The following is a 26,099-nucleotide window of genomic DNA, read 5'->3' as shown; positions in this document are numbered from 1 at the left end:
CAGCAATAAAATAGAATTAAGTAATAAAAATATTATTTAAAATATTTAACTATACCAAAACCTAGTTTGTTGAAATATTAATTCTCAATTTAATAATGTAAAATTTTAAAAGGAAATGCTAAGCACCGTAAAAAAGCTGAGCAGCTGTTCAGCGCGTTGTCGCCATTGTTTTTTTGTCTCTTTCGCTTGGTCGCTGTTCTACTCCGTCCTTCCCCCTCTCCCAGCCAGTTTCGCTCGATTTTCGTGGCGTGTGGACGGTTGTTGTGTGGTACGCTCTAAAATTCCACGGTCTCATCCTTTGTCCAGGAAAAACTGAGTTCGTGGAAGGATTTAGTTATTATTTACAATTAAAAACTTGTTCTCAAATTAATAAATAACTCGTGAAATTGTCCGGTGCGTGTGATTTTTACCTTCGGTGTTATGAGTGATTCCCGCATAGTCGTTCGAGCATGAATAATAAAGAAGTAGCCGGTGATAGCGTCGCGTGTCCACCGGGAGAGGGCTGGTGATCGGGCGGAGTGTTGCTGGGCCTGGCAGCGGGTGATGCTGCTGAGTGAGCGGTGACGGCTCGCCGCGGCGCGGTTGGATGGCGGCTGTCAGCGGCCCCGCGCGGCACTCTCGCGTCTCCATGAGCGTGTCTATGTCGCTGATGCAGGGCGGTACGCAGAGCGCGCCGCAGGGCGCCATCCTGGCGGCGGCGGCGCCCTACTATCAGACGCCGGCCATCCCCACGGATGTGCAGCCCGACCGCCCCATTGGCTACGGCGCCTTCGGAGTCGTTTGGTGAGTCATCCAAGAACTACACTTCTTTCTACTGACACTTCTCAATTTAAATTTTTGTCCGGCTTTCCCTATCCTGGACAAAACCTAGTGCAAACTGCAGGCTTGATGTTGCATCTTTTGTTATTCAGGAGTTGTTATCAAAACATGTAATGTTTATTTGTTGAATTAAACAAGTTTTACACACTTTGCAGATTTCAGTAGGGAGGTACCTATCTACCTCACTGATTTTAAATATAAGTGGGTATATAGATTTTCTTGCGTTTTGTTTAAATTTAGATAAATGAGGCCTGTATTATAACAAAGAATAATCTTATTTAATTCAAGAGTACTTACCTACTTATTGATTATGAAACTTGAGGTTGATAAACTAATCTGTATCTAATGTAGGTAGGTAATATGATTGTATTGTGTATCTGTTCATGTTTAGAGAGTAGTACCTACCTGATAGAAAATACAAATTTAGAGAAGTAATCCATATCACATTTCGTCATTAATATTTACTGTAAGTTGCCGAGACAGTTTCTTAAAATATGGTTAGACACTTCTCTCAATCAAGAGAGATAAAAACTCAATATCAATTATCCACACCCTTGTAATTATGAATTACTAATCATCCTGTTCTTGGTATGATTTAAAATGTTTGTCTAGAATTCTAGATAAGTCATCTTTGTCATAATCATTGAATTATTTGGGGTTGATTTTATAATTATGTTTGATATCTTCACAGGTCTCTGTTAACATGGTTACTCATATGTTACTTTGCTAGATAATGTGACTGAATTGTGTTATTTTTAATTTTTTCCTGATCCATATGAATATGATCTATCTGCATATTTTTTACAACTTGGACTACAGAGTATTATTTTGTCTTAACTGTGATATCAATTCCTATATTATTATTATTATTTGGTTACAATGCTTTCAGTCTGTAGTTTTAACACCCAGGATTCCCTGACAAAGCAATACTTTTCAGTACTGTATGGTTGTTGAATCAGCCCGGGGGGAACAGTTGTAAAAGTTTACAACATGTGCAGTAAAGTTAGGCTAGTTCTAATCTGCCCTTTGTAAACACGTGGTGATTCCTGCGCTCGCCGATGCGGATTCGATTCACCGACAACGACATAAGAGCGCTTTTCAATATTCATGTTTTCCGCAATCGAATGCACATTGCGTCTTACGACCCTACTACAATTCCAGCCGATTCTGAGCTTTATTACAGGACGTGTAGTCTGTTTTCGATTCGTCGTAACAGCCGCTACAGTCTATAGAAATGATTGCAGCGCTTGCGTGAGTTTCGTTGTTGTCAATAAAAACCTTACGTTGCAGTGCTAAAGTCGAATCTGTCTTGGCAGTTGTAGTTGCACGGTTAGTGCAGCGGGGGTTCGTGGTTATGTACGGGTGGATGCTTTGTGTAGACTTGTCGTGCGTAGGTAGGGTCCTCATGGCGCTTGGCGCGTCGATTGTGTGTGAACGACCCCGACGAGGGGAGGCCTGATTATTCCCGACCGCGCCGATCGGTCGAGGGCCCTAAAACCCGGTCCGCACCGTGCTCAGCTTCCAGCACTTGCCTTGTAGACTCGTCCGTCGAATGCAAATCAGGGCTTTAACATTTTAGTTTGAGTCGTTTCCTTACAAGGTTTTAATTTATTCGTAGTAGATACCTCCGCATTAACAGGTGCGATAGAAACGAAACAATAGAGTTTCACTCCGTATGCTCATCTCACTATATAATGAGTAGGTTTCATCAGAGCCGTGACACGCTGAGACAATCAGGGTATTGTCATGTATCCTGTGCCTCAAATGATTATCTCCATTATCGTGATAGCTAAGTTTACAGAAAAGGTATTACACTTCTCATCAAAAAAATCGAAACACTTCCGTTTTCATTGTTTCTGTCCGAATTTAACACAAAAAAGAATTCATACGATGAAAAAAAATACATAAATGTATAGTTGGCAGTTTGGCCATTACAGTAATAAGCGAAAATTCTAAATTCAAAATTAGAATTTCATTTGTTTATCTTATAAACGAAATGAATCACTGTTTTGAGACAAATGTGTGTTTAGGGTTGGAGTACATTTAGCGTTTAAAAACTAAAAATTGGCGCCTATCCTTAAACTTTTTGTTTTTTATTTCAATACTGTGACTTTGGGACGTCTGAAAAAAGGTTTTTTTTCTAAAACGTATGGATACTTCGCCCACAGAAGCCGCCCAAGTTGTGGCATTGCTGGATTCCGCCTTAGTCAGCGTGTTGTGGCTGCAAGACTGCATCTAAGCCTGTCATCTGTTCATAGAGTCTATAAACGTTATCGGGAGACTGGTTTGTTCACGCGCCGTTCAGGATCTGGCAGGAATCGGGTCACTTCTGAGCGAGATGATCGATTTATTGTAACAACTTCTTTAAGAAATCGACGCCTTAACGCTTTTCAACTGCAGCAGCGGCTTCGTGTTGTACGAAGGGTGGCTGTAAGTGACTCTACAATTAGAAGAAGGTTGAAGGATCGTGGACTGGTACCGCATAAGCCAGCAAATGGGCCGAAATTAACTGCAGACCATCGAAGAGCGCGCCTTAACTTTGCACGTGAGCACCTAAATTGGTCATACCTACAGTTGAGCAAAGTTCTCTTTTCTGATGAGTGTAAAATTATGCTGTATGGTAACGACGGAAGGAACAAGGTCTACAGAAGAGACGGAGAACGCTTTGCACAATGCTGCATTGAAGAAAAGGTCAGCTATGGTGGCGGTTCGTGGACGGTTTGGGGAGGAATCAGCGCCGACGGTAAGACAGAGCTTGCTTTCGTGTCTGGGCCACGTCTGCCTGCACTAAACTGTCATCGGTACGTCGAAGAGTGTCTCGAGCCTCATGTGATGCCCTATGCACATTGTATTGGCAACGGCTTCATATTCATGCACGACAATGCTAGGGCTCACACCGCGGGCGTCGTACGATATTATCTTAACGAAGTCGATATCTCTATTATGGAATGGCCAGCAAGAAGCCCGGACATGAAACCCATTGAACATCTGTGGGATGAATTAAAGAGACGAATTCGAGCAAGAGATCCTGCCCCAGAAACACTTAGCCAGCTGCAAGATGCAATCCAAGAGGAATGGGACAATATACCACAGCATGTGATCGTGACTCTCATCCGATCGATGAAGAACCGTATGGAAGCAGTAATTAGAGCTCGGGGAGGGAATACAAGTTATTAAATAAACGTTTTTTAGCTTTTTTTTTCATTTACGTGTGTTGTTTTATCCATTTCCTTTATACTCCATACGGAATAAAAATGACTCATTTAACAAAATACGAAACCTATGAAAAATTCATTTAAATTTAGAACATTAACATTAAGATTTGATAAGCTCATATTACTCACTATTAAACGACATTTAACATTTATTCCTAAATGTACACATTTTTCTGATAATCCTGACAAAACGTAAACTTGCAAGGTGTTTCGATTTTTTTGATGAGAAGTGTATTATACCAACTAGAAATTGTCATTTAATGTCGTCATGACAAAGGCCAAGTGGCTAGTTACATTTCTTTTGTCACTCGGCGTAACGATTGGACGTGCACGTTGACCGTGAAGCGTGGCTTCGTAATTAAAAATAACTGTAGGGCTTTACTCGACACTTGACAGACGTGAGTAATTAGTTAACAACCTTGTTTTTATTTTTTAAAGTAATGTCGCCGGCATTGATGTGAAAAAGGAGAAAGCGTTCATTGTGTTCAGTATTCCAGGCGTCGCGTGGCAATTTTGAGCTAGCGATCGATCATCTTTCAAGGTGACCTATGGGTTCCTACTGCAGACCCAGGCGGTTCCAATACAAAATTAATTTAGCGAGGGTAGGCTGATTGATCCTTTGGTAGGGCTGCTGTCTTAAGATTTTTAAATTATCTTCAATGGCAATTAAAATTATAGATTTATACTCGTACGTTTTTGTACGAGTAGAAAGCTTTTACTTACCATTAGACTTTATTCTGAACATATTATAGAGTATTAAAACTGGGCATATAATCAAAAATAATGTCAATACTCGTTGTCGATGGCAGCCCTCGATACGCGCAGGACTGCCCGAGTCCACACCCGCGTCTAATTGCTCCGAGGCATGTTCAAAGACTTGATCCATCCGCTTTCATGCCAAGCCCCGGCCATGGAGGTCCTACGCTTTTTGTTATACTTTTAATTCAAACTTCACTCCCAACTTCAAATCAAATACACTCGTTGATGTCTTTAAAATTACGGAAGCGTTGGTACAGACTTTTTACCTAAACATTGTGGTTTAGAAATTATTTCTTACGTTTTATTTCATGTCGTTTTTCATGCGGAGCTTTTGTGTTGTAATATTCAAAAGGCTCCTATTTTCTTGGTACCTGCGATTGGGGTCTCTCGAGCGATTGTACCTGCTGCCAACATTTTTTTGATGTGCTATGTATCAAGTTTCTATCCTTTGTCCTGTAAACCCGGCACATGATCAAATATCTACTTACTCGCGTTCTAAGAACTTCATTTTCTGTAAATTATTAAAATCCTTTACCCAGATTCAATAGAATTCTTTCGCAAATAGTGAGGTGAGAATGTATTTTCTAGATCTAATCAATTTAAGTATTGCCTATTTCGTATTAAGCGTTGTGACTTGTCTGTCAATGCTGATGAAGCAGTTACCCAGGTCAAGAAAGCATGACAAAACTCGGCGGATTTGAAGCCGAAACGGTTGCGATTACCACATTTTTTGCGGCAGTTGACTACCATTCACGATTTGGCGAGTTTCACTCGGTATTGTTCAATCACATGCGGTGAGCGGTTTATTTAAACGTCACTCATAGCGGGACAATCTACATTTTTCAATTGCTTTCTGCTTGGAATACGTACTGTTTCTGAATACGAATAAAATTTGAGGACTCTTGTTTTGTTTGACATATTATAAAATGTGCTCTTACATATTTAAAACTTCACATCTTGTTAGCTCTGCGATTGATCCCTATACGCTCTAATTATAACGCTGCCAAGTTACAAAAGCGATATGTGCTCTAAAAATTACCTTCGAGCCCAATACGAGGCCAGGGTCGCGATGTGCGAAGTGGTAGAGATAACAGAGCCGGCAGTGGCGGCCTGGTTAACCTGGTTAGGTTACCAACAGCGAGTAGGTCGCGCACCGTAGTACCGGTTGTCTGAACGTTATGCCATGACATAATTATCGCAACACTATTAGATAACGAGAAAGTTCAACGAGTGGTAGATGACAGCTGAAAACGAGAAAACATATCTTACGTAGGTGGGAGTGGCTAGTGACCTTCGCCTGTGCTAAATGACGAGCTGCTGTTTTTTTGCAGCTGTATGTTACAATGAATGTATTAAGTAAGGTCAAGATTTCCTGATTTGAAGCATCCGGTATTCATTTCGACCTATGACAAACTGACTAGACTTTAGATAACAAATCGACGAATGTACGACACTCATACGTACTTTTTATTTTTTTTTAATTCCTTATCAAGAAAGCCATTCATTTGTCTAGCTGTTTTTTTATGCCAACAGCACTGCTATAACCTGCGCTGCGAGAAAGGAGCCGTTGATTGACTGATCTGTCGTATTAACAGAATAATGCTCTCACACTAATCTGGTTCTTACGACAACTTGCCCTACTAGTATGGCTTCTACAACGTAGGTACATTCGACTAGATTTATGGGTATTCGAGACCCGAGACGTCACCATCAAGTTAGTAGGAGTAATGTTTACGATAGCGTAGAAAATGGAATGTAATAGGTAGTTGAAATCGTTAGAGCTATTCATTAATAGATGAGGCCCGTAAAGAATCTTACATTATATTTTTTAAATATTTGTGCCTCAAATGGATAATATCGTAACGACGACGCTAAGCTGTTTGGGTATCGTTTGTTTGTTCAAATGCGAATAATCTACTACTTATTCAGGCGGTCGCTCGTCGGAGATAACCACCCTTGCCTGATTTCGTACGAATAATATTGATAACGTGCTTAATCAAACATAGTTAATCATAATATTTTATAAGGTCCCTGGTCCTTGTTTTTATGAATTACCTACAACCATTGAAATCGAAACTTTAATATAATGAATATCCTTACATTATATAATGTACTAAATGAACAAACATTTTTTTAATAAGTTACGTAGTTAGGACTTAGGACTGAAGTTTATTTCAATTTCATCAACACTGTCAAACACTGCAATGAAATGTTTTATTGTAAGCTTTCTTTTTTCGTTAATAAGTACAAATTCAAGGTAAGATTAATCCTTGTTTGACAAAATCTGTAAAGGGCAAACAGAGCTAAACACAAACTTCAATGTGCGTGGGATGATTAAAAAGGTCCTTTGTTTATTCGAGGACTGAGCGAATTGCGACGTTTTACGTATTTCAAATTTTCGTTTGTAGGCTTGCAATCTTCGGAGTCTTAAGGCTATATTATAGAGTAGTTATAAAATAATATTAAGTAAACATTCGTAATATTAGTACGTTCATCTGCGAGGTACGCAACTTATTATCTGTTTGAGTACCAGATTGATGCTTAGTGGACATAATTTCCCCATACGATAAAAATGCCACCCCATGCAGTCCTGTGGTACACCGGCTTGCTTCTCAAGTGGGGATCGCCGGTTCGTAACACGATACCGGGATTTCACTAATGAGTTATTAATTTATCTAAGTGCAGTTTTCATTAAGTTGTTGGCTCGACCATTATAGACGTCGATACGGCTCACCATCTATCACGTTAGCCTAACAGAAAGCTCGGTGAGGTGTGAATACTTAGTTCATCTTGCGATCTCTGTCAGCCGTGAACTTATGTATACACGTTATGATGGTACTCGAATGTATCAAAATCGTTCTATTTCCGAACCGCTATGTGTTAAATAAGTTCGATGAATAATAGCAAAAACATTGAACTATTGACGTACGTGTACTGAGTACGAAGATAAAAGGGTTTCGCAGAATTTGATGACGTCTAAATAGAGACTTACTGTGTGAACTTTGATTTCTTTTCTCAAAGCTACCCTTTGAACTTGTTTCGTGTCGCTTCGCTCTTTGAACCCTCAATCACAGCTAGTCTCGTATTATCACTGTCTCAATGGCAGTCTGACACGCTAACAGCTGAAAATTGGCAAGCGTTTACGGGACGAACTCGCACCTATCGTCTCGGGTTCAGTCAACTTAGCTATTTTTTTATAGCTGAGATTATAGGGACGCTTGGCACTATATCCGGGAGCGTTTGGTCCAAGTTGATAAGTCTGTAATGATTTTTTTTTAGTCTATAAGTCACGTGGTGTGGATTTTATTGTTATAGTCTGGGTTTTTATTAGGTATGATACTAATACTATTATAGAGCTTTCTTTAAAATGGCCCTCGGTATATCATTGATATAAATGTATCTTGTTATATTAAAATACCACAAAATATCAATGTTGTTAACCCTACATTGTTACAATATTCTCCTAGTGCGTAATTTGCGCGTCGTTCACGTGCCATTGACATTCGCCCCGCGATCTGTATTTGCATCGCGCGATCGAAATAGCTTACTAAACAAAACACAGTTTTACTGATTTATTTTCATCATCCAATTTAATTAGCGCAGACACAGCGTGTGCGTAAATAACTTACAGTTCTTTGACTTGATTCCCAGATCAATGATTCGAAAGTTTACAAACGGCAATAAAACGTAAACGAACACTACTGGGCTGACGCACGCATTATCTTATATTGACTTCGCATTTCTTTGCGATGATAACGCCGTATCTATGTAGGCAATGAGGAAATAAAGCTGAATGCAGGAGTTGACTAAGGTATTTGTAAAGGTATGTTTGATAGGTTGGCATTCATTTTGTTTAAAGGTTGTATACACATTAATGCGGTCGTAAAAGTGTAGCATCAGTAAAAATACAAATTAAACAATATCGCTTCATTTGCGCGTCGGTTCTCCTAAATTACTCCCGTTGGGGTCCGAGGGGCGCGCGGGGAGGGCGCAGACGCCATAATTTTTGTTTCCAGTCACACCCCGTGGCACCCGGGGGCTTTAGAGTTGCCGGGGCTGGCTCGGCCGCCCGAACCTGCCTTGCAGGAAGGTTATTGTCAAATAGCTTTATCCAACCCAGCGAAGGGTTTCGAGATCATTGTGATCAATAACAACTACGGTTAAATAGCTAGCTGTTAATAATAATAGTGTTAATTTAAAAGCAATTATTTTGTTATAAATAATGCTTTATTAATTTGGGGATCCTGCGAATTGCAAATTCGTATTATGACCTTATGCAGGATGTACCTAATACGCATTTTGTCATTATGTATGTATGCATGTATCTTTTACACAGTTAATAACGTTTCGTGTGTTTCGATGCTTCCTTTATCGAAAAGAAAAAGTAATTTATTACACAAAAAGCATTGTTGACCCGAACGATCGATCTCATTGCTTTATGTGGAAAGGAAACTAGTATACCTTACGGTTCTCCCTAGAGATACGTCTTGGTATGATATTCCCGGGTATCGATCACGTGTCCCCAGCACGTTGGTGAGTTTCCTGAGCATTGTGCGTGACGTGACGCAGATGACGCGGACCGCACACCGAGTCCCGGTCTTGCCACCCTCCTACATCAATCATTTTCTAATCGAATTCATCAACTTTTGAATACTCCGTTTTATAGATTATTCACGATTGCATTAAAGTATCATTCCTTTTAAAAAATACGATACCTTCGTACTTGTGTTCGTTGGATTAAGTATTTACTAATTGTTGCTTAATGGCGCTAATAGACCTAAGTATGAATGAATAATTACTTCCATTATGCTTTATTGAATTGCAACTATATAAGAGGATTGATAAGGGTTCCAGTGACAAATTGTTTAAAATTGATAACTAATTTTGTTTAGTTTCTTGTTAAATATTACAGACCTTTTTAACATAGCCTCGTTTGTGTTGTATTAAAACAAAGTTAATAAATAAACAGAGGATACTTAAAAGGAAAATAAAGCTTTACAGTAGAAAACAGATACCTGTTTTATGGCTACTCGTAACTACGGCTTCGGTATCGCAGAGAGAGAAATTAAACATTTTGATGTCATCGTACGATCCAAAACGTAATGGAGGTTCGTACCTATTATTGTATTCTGTTTACTGTGCGCCACGTTGAAGATCATTATCTGAGAGAAAGTGAGATGCGCAGGAAATGTTGGTTCATAATAAACGCTGTTTCCCAATTTGTGATCGCTAAGCGGAACTCCGCGTTCTACTACCGTACATTGTAAGTACGAATTATTGTTTAATTATAGATTCGATTCCCAATTCACAAGCCTGTAGTACGAGAGCCAAATGGCGCAGTTCTACGAATTCGAGATAATAACTGGTTTGCGTCGAATAACCACAGACGAGGTTCTATAAATGTTAATTCACAGATAACAGCTGTCGACTAGTTGAGCACATTTTAATCATGTATTTTTACCTCGGGTTCGTGAGCGCTGGTCATGTTCTTGGGTGTGTTATATTTAGTATGCAAGGAGTGTAACCCAAGTTTCCGTTTTCGGCCCCCTTGTGAAAACGTTTACACAATGTCAAATTGCCTACCTGGCGCGTTGCGAAATACGGCCTTCCTGCGCCCAGCCATTGTCGGCCAATCGTTGTTAAGCCATGAAACATCCCATAATTTAACATTTAAAAAAACCAATTGAACTAAAATGTACTTGTGACGAGGTTGGTATATTAACGCTTTTTAGATCCCGAAATTATACGTTGTCGAAACTTAAACCGTTACAAAACCGCAAAGTCATGTAGGTAGGTACTATGTCATGATATGGATGTATGTACATGATGTCATCATTCTAGTTCACCAAATTATACACACTAGGCCGTTGACCCACATTGTCTAGGGTTTATTATTGGTCTGAATTAACGTCTGTTTTGGTTGTGTACTAAAATGGGCGGATATAACATTTTTGGAGTCTATACATATAATTTTTTTAATGAACAGTTGACGTTAGAAGTTACAACAATTTGGCAAACGTTAAAGCATGCTTCATATCAGAATAAATTATAAATCCTTAATGATAAATTGTACATTCAGCACGATCTTGCAGAATTATGAATAGCGATATGAATATGTTTTCATTCAATGATGTTCAATTACGTGTTTGATGGGAAATTTTTCGTGTAATGTGAAGAGGAAGCGAATTCCGACGATGACATGGCGGCGAGTGGCGTCGTCTGCGGTACGTTCGGAATCCTTAATTCGAGTGCCGCCGTCCTGCGCTCCGCGCTCGCCGGAGATGCACACGGAATGAGCTTCCCGCTCGTGATTGCATTCGCACCCGCTCCGTGACTCCAAATTAATATCGCGTCTTACCAAGGCAACACTCGAATCTATCTATAGCCTAACACAATCTACTGAAACCTACTTAAGTCGCAACGTTTTAATCAAATCCCTCTCCATGCACTGATGTTATTTTTAGAACAACCGCAGTGATTTACCAATGTCTGTATTGTTCATGTTAACAATGTATTTGTTTTTGTTTCAGGTATGTATCGGGGACCATTGTGTTTTCTATAAAAGAGCAGTACGTAAGTTCAGTTATTTATGAATACCTCTCCCTTTACCTTTCTTGTAGCAAAACGACGTAATTACCCTCTTAGCCGTGTTTTATTATCGAAGGCTTTGGAAACCTTACTCCTTTTAACTGGCGATAATTTAATAGACGAACAGGTGTTTAATTAATTATTGTTACCGCCTTAATTGCGGGTCCGCTTTGTAATTACTACTTGAAGATCTGATGCGTTGAAGTATGGCATCGTCGTATTCCAGATAATTCCAGCTTCTAGGTAGTAAATCTTAATCGGAAATAGAGGATTTGGAGCCAATCTTGAACACATCAATACTTATATTTTTTTCACATATCCTGTTGTACGACGAAATTGCGTAGAATAATAGGTATTTTTTTAAATATAAATAATATTGAACAGAACGACTAGTTCAGTACAATTAGTGATTATATTTCAGTAAGATAACATTTTACAATAGTCCCAATGCGCGGTAAGAATTAGATCTGTCTAAGTAAGTCAGCTAGTGTTGTGACGTTCATTAGCAATCACCATGCTAAACAGGCAATATTGGGTCGATCGATCCTTTTCTATCTGACAATAATAAAAATTAACCTTCGAATTTATTATCTTCTCAAGAATGTTATCTTCATGTTTTAACTATAAAATAATAACTATTTAACCTCTCATATGCCGAGATACCAGACACAATAGATTTTACATTGTGTCTGGTCGAGATCCGCGTTCCGGCGTTTAAGGGGTTAAGAGTACGAGTGTGTGTTCCGTACTTCGGAGGGCACGTTAATAGGGCACGTTGGTCCCGGCTATAAGCCGTAAAAACACCTCCACCAGCCCGCATTGGAGAAGCGTGGTGGAATATGCTCCATACCCCCTCCGGTTGATTGAGGGGAGGCCTGTGCCCAGCAGTGGGACGTATATAGGCTGTTTATGTTATGTAAAAGTGCGAGATATTTTTTTTTTTCAATTAAAGAACTAGTTCAGAAATTACTACTTACTTTAACGCTTATTTAAAGGAAATCTATACCTGCTATTATATAATTTATTAATCGGTTAACTTAACTAATGGAAAATGGGTTCGAAGTAGTACCATAGATAAGCAGAAGCTTCACCCGTATGTTGCGTAGTCGAGGTTAGAATTTTATGGAACCGGCCGGGCTGATCAATTCCGGATCCTAGGGAGCCAGCTATCTGGTTACACCGGGTGTTGGGTTTCGGCGTCGACACGACGGGCTCTGCTCTGCACAATAGAACTCTCACAAGCCAGTCCTACTGGATGTAATGGAACACTGATGTACGTAGTTGGAGAATTCATGGCGTCGTAAATGCGGTACGAAGCTTGTTCCTCCGCTTTTACGGTTCCTTTAAATGGACACAAAAAGGAATGTGTTATTGTTAAGTAACTCTGTAAATGGGTCCTATATTTCGAAATAACCTACAATTTAAATTGTGGTATTATGTTTTAGTATCGTTAACAATTTGTATTGTGTTATAGCCACTTGTTTCACCATTTTACCATCATAAGATGTTTCTGAAGGCATAATAATAGTCATCCCTTGTGCCTCCTGCTTTTTATAGCGGCACAAAATATTCATGGCTGCGAGACGAGTCCGTCATAGAATTAGTGCGGCGAGGGCATAGTGTCATTAATAATAATAATAATAGCGCCGCGATCCACAATGCCCGCGGTCTGCGGCCAGTGCATGTGATTGATCGACGCAGAGGATCCAAGAGATGAGATCATTCCTCTACACCGTAATCTCGGAATTTCCTGTTAAATTAAGAAATATCGCCTACGTCTCTTTATAAACTTGAAATAATAGTCTCACTTAGTCTCAAGTAGGTAAGGAATGTTCGATTTTATTCGCTACAAATTGACGTGTTTGCGAGCAGGGCGCGCCGCGCCGCGCCGCACGTGTCTCTCAGCCGCCTGCGGCCAAAAACGTGACTTTTTTCAGCGTTTGTTTAAATGTTTAATCCGCGGTTGTATACAGATATTTATTTGACCGGCCGTATTTTTTTCAATACAAATGGAAAATTCTGAATTTAGTTATTTATAAACACATTTGCAAAGCAAATAGGTATGATCATGATTTGATATCGACTGGGAAAATTGTGTCCCGTATTTTTTTCTTTGGATTTATTATAATGTGGTTTGGTTGAATGGTGGATTGTATCTACTTTTCCAAGAAATAGATAGGGAGGTGTACGTGTGAAGTGAAGCCAGGCTAGCGCGGCAGATGGGCTGAGGTCACCGCACCCGGGCCGACGCAGCTGGAAATTGAGTCGGTTTTTGTGCTTGCGCCGCGCGGCTCCCGGGACGCTATGAAATTCACGCTATAATGTACACCACGGTAACGTGTTACCAGAACCACGATACATAAATATTTATATGGTTCATTCTCAGTTCAAAACTTGGCAGTTTTATTATTGTTCTTCAGAGTGTAACGAGTGTTTACGATTTTAAAAGCTTAAGTTATCTCAGATGCTACTTCGTGACTCGTCCCATCTATTCGGTCCGCGCCGCGGTGTAATTTTCTCGTTTCGAGCGGTCATTAGTTCCGTAGGGACAGGGACTTTGTCTGTCGCATGCCCATTAACTTTGTACGCATACCTGCATGCTCGCTTCGAACGACTCGAAAACTTCTTTATGGCGCTGTAAAACGATGCTCTCGAGTGTTCAAAAATATTTGACAACTCTTAAAACTTGTACAAAAACAAGCATATCTGGAGAAGTAATCGAGTTTCGTGAGGCAGATACTTTATCATTATGTTTTGAGTGGGGTATTACCGAGCGCCATGCGTTGCTCGCCGGGTGTGGTGCTGGGAGTTTGGGGTGCGTTCTCCGCACGCGATCGATGCCGACCCCAGGCCAAGTACAAAGACCCACCTACCAGTGTCTGTTTTCATTTTAATCGTTCAACACTGGGGTTGCTCTCGTCGCCCGTGACTAAGCACTTCCAAAAACTCTTATGGTAACGAATATCATGGAATAACTCAGGGTTTCACAAGCTCGTTATCTCACAATTCATGGAAATATTGTTCACGAACCAAAGATGTGTCGGTGCAAGTTAGTACGCAATTGAGATGAATGCAATACCGCGGGGAACTGAACTCAATTAATTATACTTTCCCACTGATTACATGTTACTGTATCCGTTGTTTCCATTCAACTCGTGGTACTTGTAAAATTTGAGGTATTTTTTCATCACACGCTATAACGTTCAATATTTCCATCAATAACTTCGTGCCCGAAATTAATGACGCCTAAAAAAATGCTTGCTCATCGATCGCACTCTGTGCCGATCGGAGAGGCGGAGGCGCGAACTGCTTCATATGTTCATTTGATCGGATTAGTCCATCGATTTTGTTTCAAACCGATGCAGGAACGAATCTCGATCGGCAACGGACGGTCGGAGATAAAAGGACGTCTGCCGAGAAGTTCTACGAACGGACAACAGCCTCCAAACTGGTTTGCTACAGGTACGCGGCTAAAAATTATACGTAGACAAAACGGACGGACTCCCAGAGACCCGAATTTCGGTGCCCGAGGATGGTCCTTTGACAGAGGCACATTCCGATCGTGTATCGCTCTTAATATAAAGGAGGCCTCGAAATTATCCACTGGCGTGGTAGTATCGAAATATGATGGGCTGACGGCGTAGGGCTTGACCTTATGCGAAATGTCAAGCGCGTTTTTGTATACCGAAAACCGTGTATGATTTAAATATTTAAATTTATGTTTCAAAGTTATAATTTGCACGTCTTGTTTAAACGAATACCAAAAGAAAATCTAGTGCTATCTCCGTGGCCATTCCCCCTAGCTGTAGGGAATCGATAACGCTCGTCGTGTCCCGTAGGTCACGCTCCGCTGATTCAGAGTATTTTTCCAGACCCCGCCATCGTCGTCGGTTTTAATAAACACTTGTGTACTCTGCTGCTTTTAATTTAAATTGATATCTAGGAAAAAAATACTTTCATTCATGTAAAAACTAAGCGGAGGCTTTTTCTACGAAAGACGTCTAAAGTTACCGTTATTCAATACCTCCAAATGAATGCTGGACCCCAAATGAATCGCTGTTATTTTTTGATCAACTCCTATAAAATCAAAGCTAACTATCACATCTTCAAAGCCCTGTTTAATAACTTTCTTTCATGCTTGCTCGTAAATTGCTTCCCACGGTTGCTCCTCTAACGATTTTATGGTTTTTAAGTAACATTGGGTCTGAGACTACGATAGTATGAAAGAAATTACATTTACCGCCGCACCGCTCCACACGAGTTCATTAGCTCAGTAATGAACGCCTGCCCTCTGCAAATATTATAAAACTGGTTTACGACGGAAAAACTACGTATATCCTGCGAGGCAAGGAACTTTTGGTTTATTTGAGCAAAGAATTCTAATCTATGACGCGATCGTAATTTAGTCTGGTCCCAAGGAGCGGTCGGAATGCCCGCCGGAAACCGCGTCAGGTAACATGCGATCGTGGACAAAATGCACTACTACCCACGCTTTTATCGCACTATATAAACGGTGCTAATTTTAACTTCAACCCATTGAAAAGAAATATGCGCACATGAGTTTAAATGGGAGATTTTCTATAATAAAATACTGTTTCTGACTCGAATCTCGTTAATTTCAACTCGCAAAATCTCATGTTATTGGCTCGGCCATTCGTCCCGGCAGTTTGCGAATAACGTAAATTATTATAATAAATTGACGTAAATAACGATGCGGTGACGACCCGGTGCATCCGGTTATTTTATTTGGCCGACGCGACGCTCTCTTTATTAATTCAAACTAACTTTCTGGAACGGAAGACTGCATATTGTCACGGTCACGCGATATCGTACCAATAGTGAGTACTTTATAACTATTTAATTAATGTACTAATTAAATAGTTTGAAGGTTGTTTTTTTATAATTTATAAAACATGTTTTCTGGCGGAGGATCTTGATTAACGTTACGGGGTTGTTGATCTACGGAGTAGGGAGAGTACGTGCCTCCCTCGCCCCCGGCACTAGTACTCCTCATTCAACGGTACGCCCTTTGCAAGTTCGCGACCTTTGCCCATACAAGATGCTTGATAATGCGAAAAAGATTAATCTGCTCCGGCCCTATTGTTATATTTTATAGAGTGTTACAACATAGTTTTATATTTCGTTTAGAAGGTGCAAGATGAAACAATAACACATTATATTCTGTTGAAGGGAAGGTTTTTTACGGGATTTTGTCACTCGGGTTATAAGTTTTTGTCTATGAATTAACTTCTTAAGGCCGAGATTGCCAGACACAATAGTTAAACAATGGAGTTTGGATTTAAATAGGACTTTCGGTCTTACGATTTTAAGGAGGATTTTAAATTTTTGCCAGTCTATTGTAAAATGACTGTGTAATTGAGAAATAAAGATTGATTCGTCATACCGGACTTGATGAGTGGTTGCGGAGAATTGCGCCTGGCGGAGGTGTAAAAAATGGGCTCTTGAATATAGCACTTCAAATAAGAATTTTGACATTTACGACCATTTTTATCGGGTACTAAAATATTTTCCCAGCATATTTTTCCCAGGTACCTACGAGAGAAGATATCGGTCTAGCAATGTTTGGAGAAAAGTTGTTTAGAAGAAGTAATATGTATATTGTCTATGGCTGTTTTTTTAAAGAGAGTAGGTACAGTGGTGTTTTTAAACATACATAACATAAACTGCCTATATACGTCCCACTGCTGGGCACAGGCCTCCCCTCAATCAACCGGAGGGGGTATGGAGCATACTCCACCACGCTGCTCCACTGCGGGTTGGTGGAGGTGTTTTTACGGCTAATAGCCGGGACCAACGGCTTAACGTGCCTTCCGAAGCACGGAACAAACACGTTTTTAAACAGTGGTTTAATTATTCCAAAGTACAACAAACACTATTTACTATTACTAAAATGGCAAATTGTAGAATTTATGGCCTCTCGATTATTTCGTGTTTGAAACAATATAGCGTTAAATATTATCTAACATTCACTTTTTTTTCAATGAACTTGATTGCTCAAGGACTGAAGAAATTAATTAATAACAAATAATTTCCTATTTCGACTTTGGTAATTTGTACGTTCAATTTCGCTGGCTCAGAATGTACATTACTTAACGCTGTCGAAGTGATTACTCAGCCATTCTGTTTCTGTGAACATTAACAGACTGTTGGCTAATTGATTGAAATCGGCCAATCAATACGCACGGCCGGGTATTGTCTCGGCCGCTTCCGCACAAGGAGTTGGCAGCGCGATGTAGGTTAACAACTGCAGCCTGGCACCGACTACTCGTTGACACTTATCTAGCATATGCGACGCGATTTGTCCAACCAACCGCTCGGGATATGTTTCTTCAAAATGCGCTTGTCATTGCATATACACAATAATGTTACGTATAAAATTATATGTATAGAGGGTCCCCGTACTACTACTACGCTGATAATAATACCCTACTTTAAAACGAACCCTCAATTACATATTCCCAATATAAGGGCTGCAAAATTGGTACCTCTTCAATCAATTCGAATAAATAATGTAGAGTGCCCAACCCGTCAAACTTGACGGCTTATTAATGTTCGTATAGGTAAAGTACACCTTCCCAACATTCAAATATTTCGCTTTCAAAATGAACAATGGCATATTTCAGTAGTTACTAATTGAGTGCAACATTTGTTTCCTTTCCGTAAGGTTACCCAGTCCCCTTATCTGCCGAAAGAATTCGTTTGTTCGTGTTCAAGCGTAGTCAGTTGCTTACATTGTCGCCGTACATTTGTATCGGTCTCTGTGTACTTTACCTACTGTGACCGGGATGTTTGAAAATAAACTCTCATTGGCACTGAATAGTTGGTGATTGCTTTAAGTACTGCACGATTTGTTTTACTAGCAAATACAAACTCTTTATTAGATGTCTTCACAAGACCTCAGTATCTTTCATAACGGTTAAATTGAGAAGTATTTGAGTTGACAGGCATGTACACGACAATGCTCTTAAGATGCACTTAAATACCTTCTTCTTTTAAATACAATCTGAACTTCTTGAGTACTGTTTTACTAAAACTGAGTTACGGAAATGAGCGGTAGCAATCCAGGTTTAGGGTTTAACGAGGCGGCTATTTAGTCAACGTCCGGTGGTACTACCGGGGTAAGTAGGTCGTAGCAGTGCTGCCAACTTGCCGAGGTGCGGGCGCCAAGAGCTCGGCTCAGCTGATCGCGATACGCACAAAGGTCTCTGGGTTAATGGACTGCCGCCATTACAAACTTAATTATAACGCTTAGTACCTACCTACTCTACATTATAATGCCAACTAAATCGCTCTATTTCTTCTTAATATGTAACATGAGAACGATTTTTGACGACCGGAATCAATTGCGTAAGAAAGAAGAGGTCTACACGGGTAACAGTAGTTTTCAACGGCAGCTCCATTATGGTAACGTACTTTTCCTCGTTCTCAATTATGCAAATTCTTATTTTTTAATCTTAGACCCTGTGGGTTTGTAAATTTACCAATAATATCATCAGAAAGGTTAACACGTGGGTTGTGCATTGGAGTGTAGGCACACTAGGTAAAATTAAAGTTAGCCTTAAATCATGAAACTAGTAGAATACACATTTTTTTAATTATTTCAACTTAGGTAAATCATGAAAATTACGTGGCACATCTAGTTTATGATAGACTTCTCCGAAGTTAATTATTTTAATATAGAAGTACCTACATACCTACTGCTTATTTTGAAATAGATACTTACAAACTACAAACGCAGACGGCCATAATTATATGAAATAGTCAATGTGTACTTGTTATGTAAATTATCTCTATGTAGGAAACTTAGATACTTACAATGTCTAGAATCGGGAATCCGAAGCTTTTGCGTAGAAGCTTTTATTTCCTAGTAAATCATAAGTAAAAATACCAGTAACGTATAATATTGTATTTGTACATGGATACCTACTAACTTACCCTTTGGAACGGAACGTGTTCGTGTTACGCGAGGGGGAATGTCGAAAGCAACGCCTCCATAAGTCCATACATTTCAATCCCCAGCAGTTGTCATCGTTACTCATCATCTGCAGCGCTACCCGAATAGTTGACGGGCTCGGAGAGGCAATAAAATAGCGTTTGGTGGTTTATGTGCGTTGTTGGAGGCGAATCCTGGGACGCGGGATCTCGTGGAAATATTGCCGTGATGCCGCAGGCGGACGATGATTGATCGCCGGCCCCAGCGATACACCGCCTATACATCAACCACCGAACACGGCCTAACAGAGGAAAGTTTTTGTTAATACCAACACCCGTACAAAAGCTCCGGGCATTCAGCGGATTTTCGGAACGTGCCTGTTCGAGTCTCATTATCTCAAATACACTTAAACACATGCGATAATATTTTGAGTTTCTATAAGGCCCGATGCGTCGGTGTCGGGCGGTGTGATACATCGGGCGGGTGAAGCCACGGTTTCGCAATGCATTTTAATATACCTAAAGCGACGCATCAAGCCCGGTAAATCTTGAAATTTAATAGGGCCTTTAGAAATGTCTTTTCGTTAAGACTACATATCGTCACTATATAGTGAAAACTCCGGTTGATTGAGGGGAGGCATGTGCCCAGCAGTGGGACGTATATAGGCTGTTTATATAAATATAGTGAAAACCATGTAATCGCCTTTTTGTACAATAAATGAATGTGATTTTTGTTAACAAAACCACGCAAAAGACAAGCTAATTTCAATCCAAGTAGAAAATTGTAGCCTCAATTTGTGTACTTGGAATTAAATTAATTGACAGAAATAGTGGTTTTGTTGAAGTAAATCACATCAGAATGTGATTTTTAAATAAAAAAAGGCGCATGAGTTTCACTATAAGGCAAATCCGTCATGTAAACCTCGCTTAGCTTAGTTACTATCGCACACGTTTTAATTTTTGTTATAGAAGGTATTTGCTGAACAACCGCTTCGTTAGTGCGAGTTTGTTAGCTCAGTTAACAATTTTCATTATCCATACACAAACAGTTGACAGAATAATTGCTGCTGTAACAGCTATTTGTTTTACGCTACTGTTTTCTATCGATATTTTTGATCTATTGTGTACGCGTTGAGTTCTAATAATCAACGAGGAAATTAAAGCATTTAAATGCAGAAGTGTCGTATTATTATTACTAATCAACATTTTTGTTGCCCGGCCTTTAACTGACCTAAATAACCTTTACATAACTTGTGCGAGCTGATACAAGGACCGTTGTGGCCAAGTTACATTGTTTTCTGAAATACTTAAGCACAATAGAAGCTCTGCTCTTAACGATCGGTGTTTACATGTAAAGGAAGTTGGTACATCAGTAAAGGGTTTCACGTTATTGTGTCGATAGCCTCTGACCGGCCGCACCCCGTCACCACATCCGCTCCAGTACGATGACCCTCATACCCATTTAATTGCCCCATAGCCTTATAAACTAACAATATAATTACATACACATTACATACACATAATAATAATTATATTCGATCTAACGTCTTGCGCAACGTTTCTGCCTGTGAAGATATGTGTTAATGAATGGAAAAAAAATGAAAATATTCTACCTGAGGTCTCTAATTAATTACTTGATTATTTACTGTGCGAATCGTGAATTTTTATGTAGATGTATTTACACAATTAACTTATATTGGCATGAAAGTGCCAACGCCACATTAGATTTTTCATTGTAAAACGAATTAGATTTTTTTTTAGTTATTTGTATGACTCAAGAGGTTTCACAAGTAAATTAATAGCTATTATCTATTTTGTTACAGGTAAATAAATACATTCCCTTCTTTCATCTCGGCGTGCAAGCGTGAGTCACACTTGTAGATAGAGTGGTTAACTTATCAATGGGACAAATTGCCTTCCCACTCGTTCGTTTTATTCGTGGAAACTTTAGTATTGGTTCTATGCGATGTTGCTTGGCGAGGGAGTAAGCTATATGTGAGTATAGTGGTATAAAAACTAGTAGCGTCTAAGGTTGACGGCACAGGTGTTCAAAGGAGAAAATGTCCGTGACAGCTGGCACGCGATTCACCTGCCCATCTGCCGACGAACCTCTACTTTTAATACATCCCTGTATATCGCTAGCTATTCTCTCTGCACCGCGTACTACCGGATAATAATCCGCTAAAAACACCATGCTGTAGTAGCTACATTCTTTTGCACTTATACTGGAATTTAGTGCCGCATTCGGAATGGATTCTCCGTACGTAGTTTGTAAATCGTGAGACTTAATACTGTTTTTATGATAATGGCCTCATTTGCATATTTCGAGGAAGTCTCGTCGATTCGTCGATAAATAATTATGGAACTAGTGATACATTACACACACTGAGCCATAAATTTAATTATTCCGTGCCTTATCAATACAATTATCTAGCCATTTGGATTTTATCACGCTGTAACACGCGCTACTCTTTGTTTTGTATGTACTGCCAGGGTGGAGTTGGCAATTTTATTGTGTTCAAATGAAATAAATATCTGCTAATCACAGTAGTGCAACTCCTCTGCGTGTAGGTAACTGTTAATATTAATAGTACCATCTATCAGCCAGGTTATCAGTGATGTTACCCAAGCTGTCGCGGCTGTAGATTTTAAAACGGTTATTTTGCAACGTTACCTGACGCCTTAGGTACCGGGTATCGAACTTCGCGGTTCTCACGGGGGCTCACGGCGACTCACGGCCACCCACACGACCATCGAGCTGGACTCGCCTAGATTACCTCCGATACCTTATAGCCTCCGTCTACAACCCAACTATTACCAGTCACCACATAGCTTCATGACCTACCGCTATGCGAATAAGGCTCGTATTGCAACTTGAAAATAATCCCTTGGACGCGATCTGTAGCGGTATCTTTCTTCGTCGAAAAATATGTTAAGTACAGTTTTGCGTGTCCGGGAAATATCTTATTGAGGAAGTATAGGCGTTTCAAACAATCGTACTTTATAATTGAGGCCTGCGATTATATTCTGATGGTACGATTCCATCTCAAATAACGCCACTTAAAATCTTGAAGCAATGCAGATACGAATAATTTCAATATTGCTGATGTTCCGCGTTAGATATGACATCGATTGAATTCGACCAGATTTCCCGCCATGAAATGCAATCCCCGGTCGGTGCCATGTCGCCCGAGGCACCAAACTTGAATGTAGTGTCTGCTGAGTCATTCTCACGCTAAAAGTACGTAGAACCCCCGCTATTTTAACTCAAATGAGTAATGTGCAGCGATTTGAATGGCTAATATAAGAAAGATCCAGTGTTTCTTGTAACTTATAACTTTAGGATTCCTTATTCGTTACTATTGGGTCGGGAAGGTCAAAGCCTGAGTAAGCGTGGGTTCACTCATTATTATCATGATCTTCATTGAATCCTTCTCAGAAATAGGGTCGGTTGATTCCGATACTACCGAAGCCGAATAAACTAATTATATTTTTTAACCTCTTAATGACGTTGTTAAATAGTTAAATGAACTTGTAATGTTCAAACAAATAAAGTAATTTGTTTAAAATAAATGACGTTACGTCATTCAACCGGACCATACCGGACTCCCTATATTCGCCCACTTAAACCCACGTAACAATCCCGTTATGTAAGTGTTATCAGCATGCACAGTTGGACTGCTATACATGTTTGCAACTTGAGGATGGACAGATTAGCGTTGTTACGTAATTTCCATGTTGCACGCATAATTATATAGATTGAGGCATTGCATCTATTAAAGTTGCAAGTTTAATAGGATTGGGCTAGTTTCGGTAGTAGTAAAAAGCAGTGAACGGATTATCTAGATTATTTTACGATAAGTAGGATAGAACATTGATATTGCAATTGAGGCGCAGCGGCGCGTTCCCGTGACCTCCGGCGAGGTGAGGAGCGACCGGTGCCGGGCTGCAGTTTTGGCTGGCTCTTTGCACCGTTACGTCCGCGGCGGCTCGATAGCAAAACTGGATTTACTCCTTAACAATTATTCCGTCCGCCACAGTGGAGTCGTAGGGCAACTCGCCAACTGCGCTGAAACTTAGAAAGTACGGATATTAAAATGTTGATTAACAGAATTTGTAAATAACACCTACTGACTTTACATTTCACATAATTCTCTCAGTTATAAGATCGTGCCAAGGTGAACTAAAGGCTCGTATTTGCGACTATTTTATTGAATAGGTCAAGGCTATCTCTGGGTATTAATAATCTTTTGTTATTAATTGTTTTGACCGTTGTGTTGATAAACACGTGTGTCGTAGATTACAATCCTTGCCCGAGATAAGTAAAAATATGAGCGAAGGAAAGTTTTCTCAGCTTAACTAAGACGTTTCTTGTTAAAAGGTTAACTGGTAATTTGGACCTTTATCTCGCAGGTTACGCACAAGACGGGACAATAATGTCGACTCGGCGGGTGGAGGTCGTTCCTTGAACTTTTGTTTTAATTAAGTACCGCAACAGTAATCAACTCTAGGACCTTGCCGTTATCCCGCGACCCGCGTTATATTCGCAACTTGTTTTCTGTGGAATACTTAAATTATGTTACGTGGACGTAGTCCCTTGAGCAACCCTGTTACCTAGCCTAAAAAAACATTTTGATTTTGAGGCTAGGTACCAGGGTGGTTTGGTGGTCTGGTTTGATTGTCTTGCTGTTGTTAAAAAACGTAATTTAACTCTGAATCTCAAGTTTTTAACAACTTTTTAACAATAGTTGAATAATATTGTTAAAAATTTTGTTTTAATTATTACTCCTAATGCTAAGCAAGGATAGAGACAATATGCATTATTTACTTAAACTTCAAACTTTTGAAGCAGGTTTTAAGTATTTTGTACTGCTCGTTGCTAGAACTTGAATTTGTGATCGTGCCTAATCCAATGTTAATAAGGACTACAATAAATATGCAAAGCGCGGCATAATGGGCGTATTTCCGTCGCTATGAGCGTTCGCGGAGAGCGTAGTGAAATGTGGTGCGGAGAATTTATTCATCGATTTGCCGTATTGGGTAGTGGGAGTGGGGTAGTTAATATAAAACAAACACTTGGAAGAAAGCCAATTAATTCTCCACTCACTTTCACGCACAATCTCAAATGCGTTTAGGTTGTAAACATTTACCGTTGAGGATAAAATATAAGGAGTAAAATGAAGAAGGTGTAGGTATTAGATGTCATATACAGTGTGGTGCGTCGGGACGGCCGGTTGGCGCTGGCGGTTGGCGCCGAGGTTGCAAATTTCACGGCGCCCCTGTTCGCTCCTCGCAGCTTGTTTGCGAAAATGTCACGTCGCTGAGCCGCCCCTTCCCCCTACTCCCGGCACCGTCCTGTTCTTCTGTAGGAAACTTGACTCCGCTTTGAAAGGCGACCCTGCGGTTTAATACGCTGCTATCAAACTTATAGTTTCCTCGCTCCGCGGCTCCCATTGGAGGCTGAATCGTAAACACTCGACAGCGTGGTGTTCTAACGATACATTGCCGCTAATGGTGAAAACTGTAACTTTATGGATGTACAACGGGCCATGTTGCTTACCTTATTTTGAAATACATTTACAAAGTGTACTCACTCGAAAGTCAGGGTGAAGGAAATTTCAACGTGGTTTTTTGTGTCAAAATATTTTGGTGTGACGCCACCATTTACCCTTATGAACTTAAAATTCGTGCCCCCGCAGAGTACGCCTCCCTAAAAGCTGTCAGGCAGTCATGTCGCTCAAAGGATGAAAATTCCGCGCGTGTTCTGATATTTCCGCCAGAGGGTACGTCTACTACTAATGCTTGAAACGTCGCACTTTGAGACGCGAGTTTTTATTGAGAATTCTCTGCCTTTGGGAATACAGCCAACTGCTTCTCACTTCGGTTTTCCATGATTAAATATATCTATATTACTTCTATTTGGGTTTACGGAATGAGTACATGTACTTACCTATATATACGAGTAAATTACAGTTCTATTACCATAAAGGCATCTGTTTAGGTCAATGCGCTTGGATTTACACACAATGCCAGCCAGTGCGAGCACGTTTGCGTATGCAAGCGATTTTAAATAGGAACCTATTAAATATCGAATGTCCGCAAGCGTCCACCGTTTGCCGTGTATGCTATGTGCGTATAGAACCTCTTTGTGAGATGGTTGTTGAATTCTCAGCCTATGAAAAAGTTAGTGGACATTTTTTGTGGCAGTCTAAGCTCCCCAGGCAGAGAATGGCGTAGCCCACCCGCACGCCGCGCCCACTCCGGACCCTCGTCCGAACGCCCCTATCTCTGACGGCCAGCGGCTTGCGGATTATCAAACTTAAATCAGCTTCCCGCGCATCACAAATTCTCCCAACTGAAATAGGATCAAATGAACTCATATATTACTTAATTCATCCCGTGGTCTGTTAATATGAGCCTGTAATATTTTGAAAGCCTCCTCCTTCAAAAGTACTTTCGCACCAAGAACCCTTAAAAGTGTATTAATTTTAAGTTGTATTAGGGGGGTCGAATAGCGGTTGTACAAGTATGTTTGTCGTATGTATTATATCGGGCGAGGCGAGGGGCGTTCATAACGCGATACGACTCGGTACGTTATCGCGACGTGCAATTTCTTTGTTTGCAGTGTACGCAATTTCCCAAAGAGCGACGCGGAGCGGATCGGACGATATAAACCCCACAAGGCCCTTGCCCGCTTCGAGATGCCAGATATCTCCTCCTGCTATATTTCTCGAGCCTGTCCCTGCTGCCGCCTATATACCGCCT

At 40.3% G+C, this 26,099-nt stretch overlaps 1 protein-coding gene across 4 annotated transcripts in view; it reads left to right on the top strand.

Moving 5' to 3' along the window:
• The first annotated feature begins 220 nt into the window (after positions 1 to 220).
• The window catches only part of LOC126367542 (serine/threonine-protein kinase NLK), a 77,255-nt gene continuing 51,376 nt past the window's right edge, over positions 221 to 26,099 (top strand). For all 4 annotated transcript variants that reach the window (XM_050011117.1, XM_050011116.1, XM_050011118.1 and 1 more), the window contains exon 1: positions 221 to 783. In XM_050011117.1, the coding sequence (XP_049867074.1) occupies positions 587 to 783 (197 nt within the window). In that variant the 5' untranslated portion in view covers positions 221 to 586. The remainder of the gene's footprint in view (positions 784 to 26,099) is intronic.

The sequence above is a fragment of the Pectinophora gossypiella genome, chromosome 6 (assembly GCF_024362695.1).
Source record: "Pectinophora gossypiella chromosome 6, ilPecGoss1.1, whole genome shotgun sequence".
Taxonomy (NCBI): domain Eukaryota; kingdom Metazoa; phylum Arthropoda; class Insecta; order Lepidoptera; family Gelechiidae; genus Pectinophora; species Pectinophora gossypiella.
Note: the sequence above shows the minus strand (reverse complement) of the source record. Positions and strands in the feature narration are given on the sequence as shown.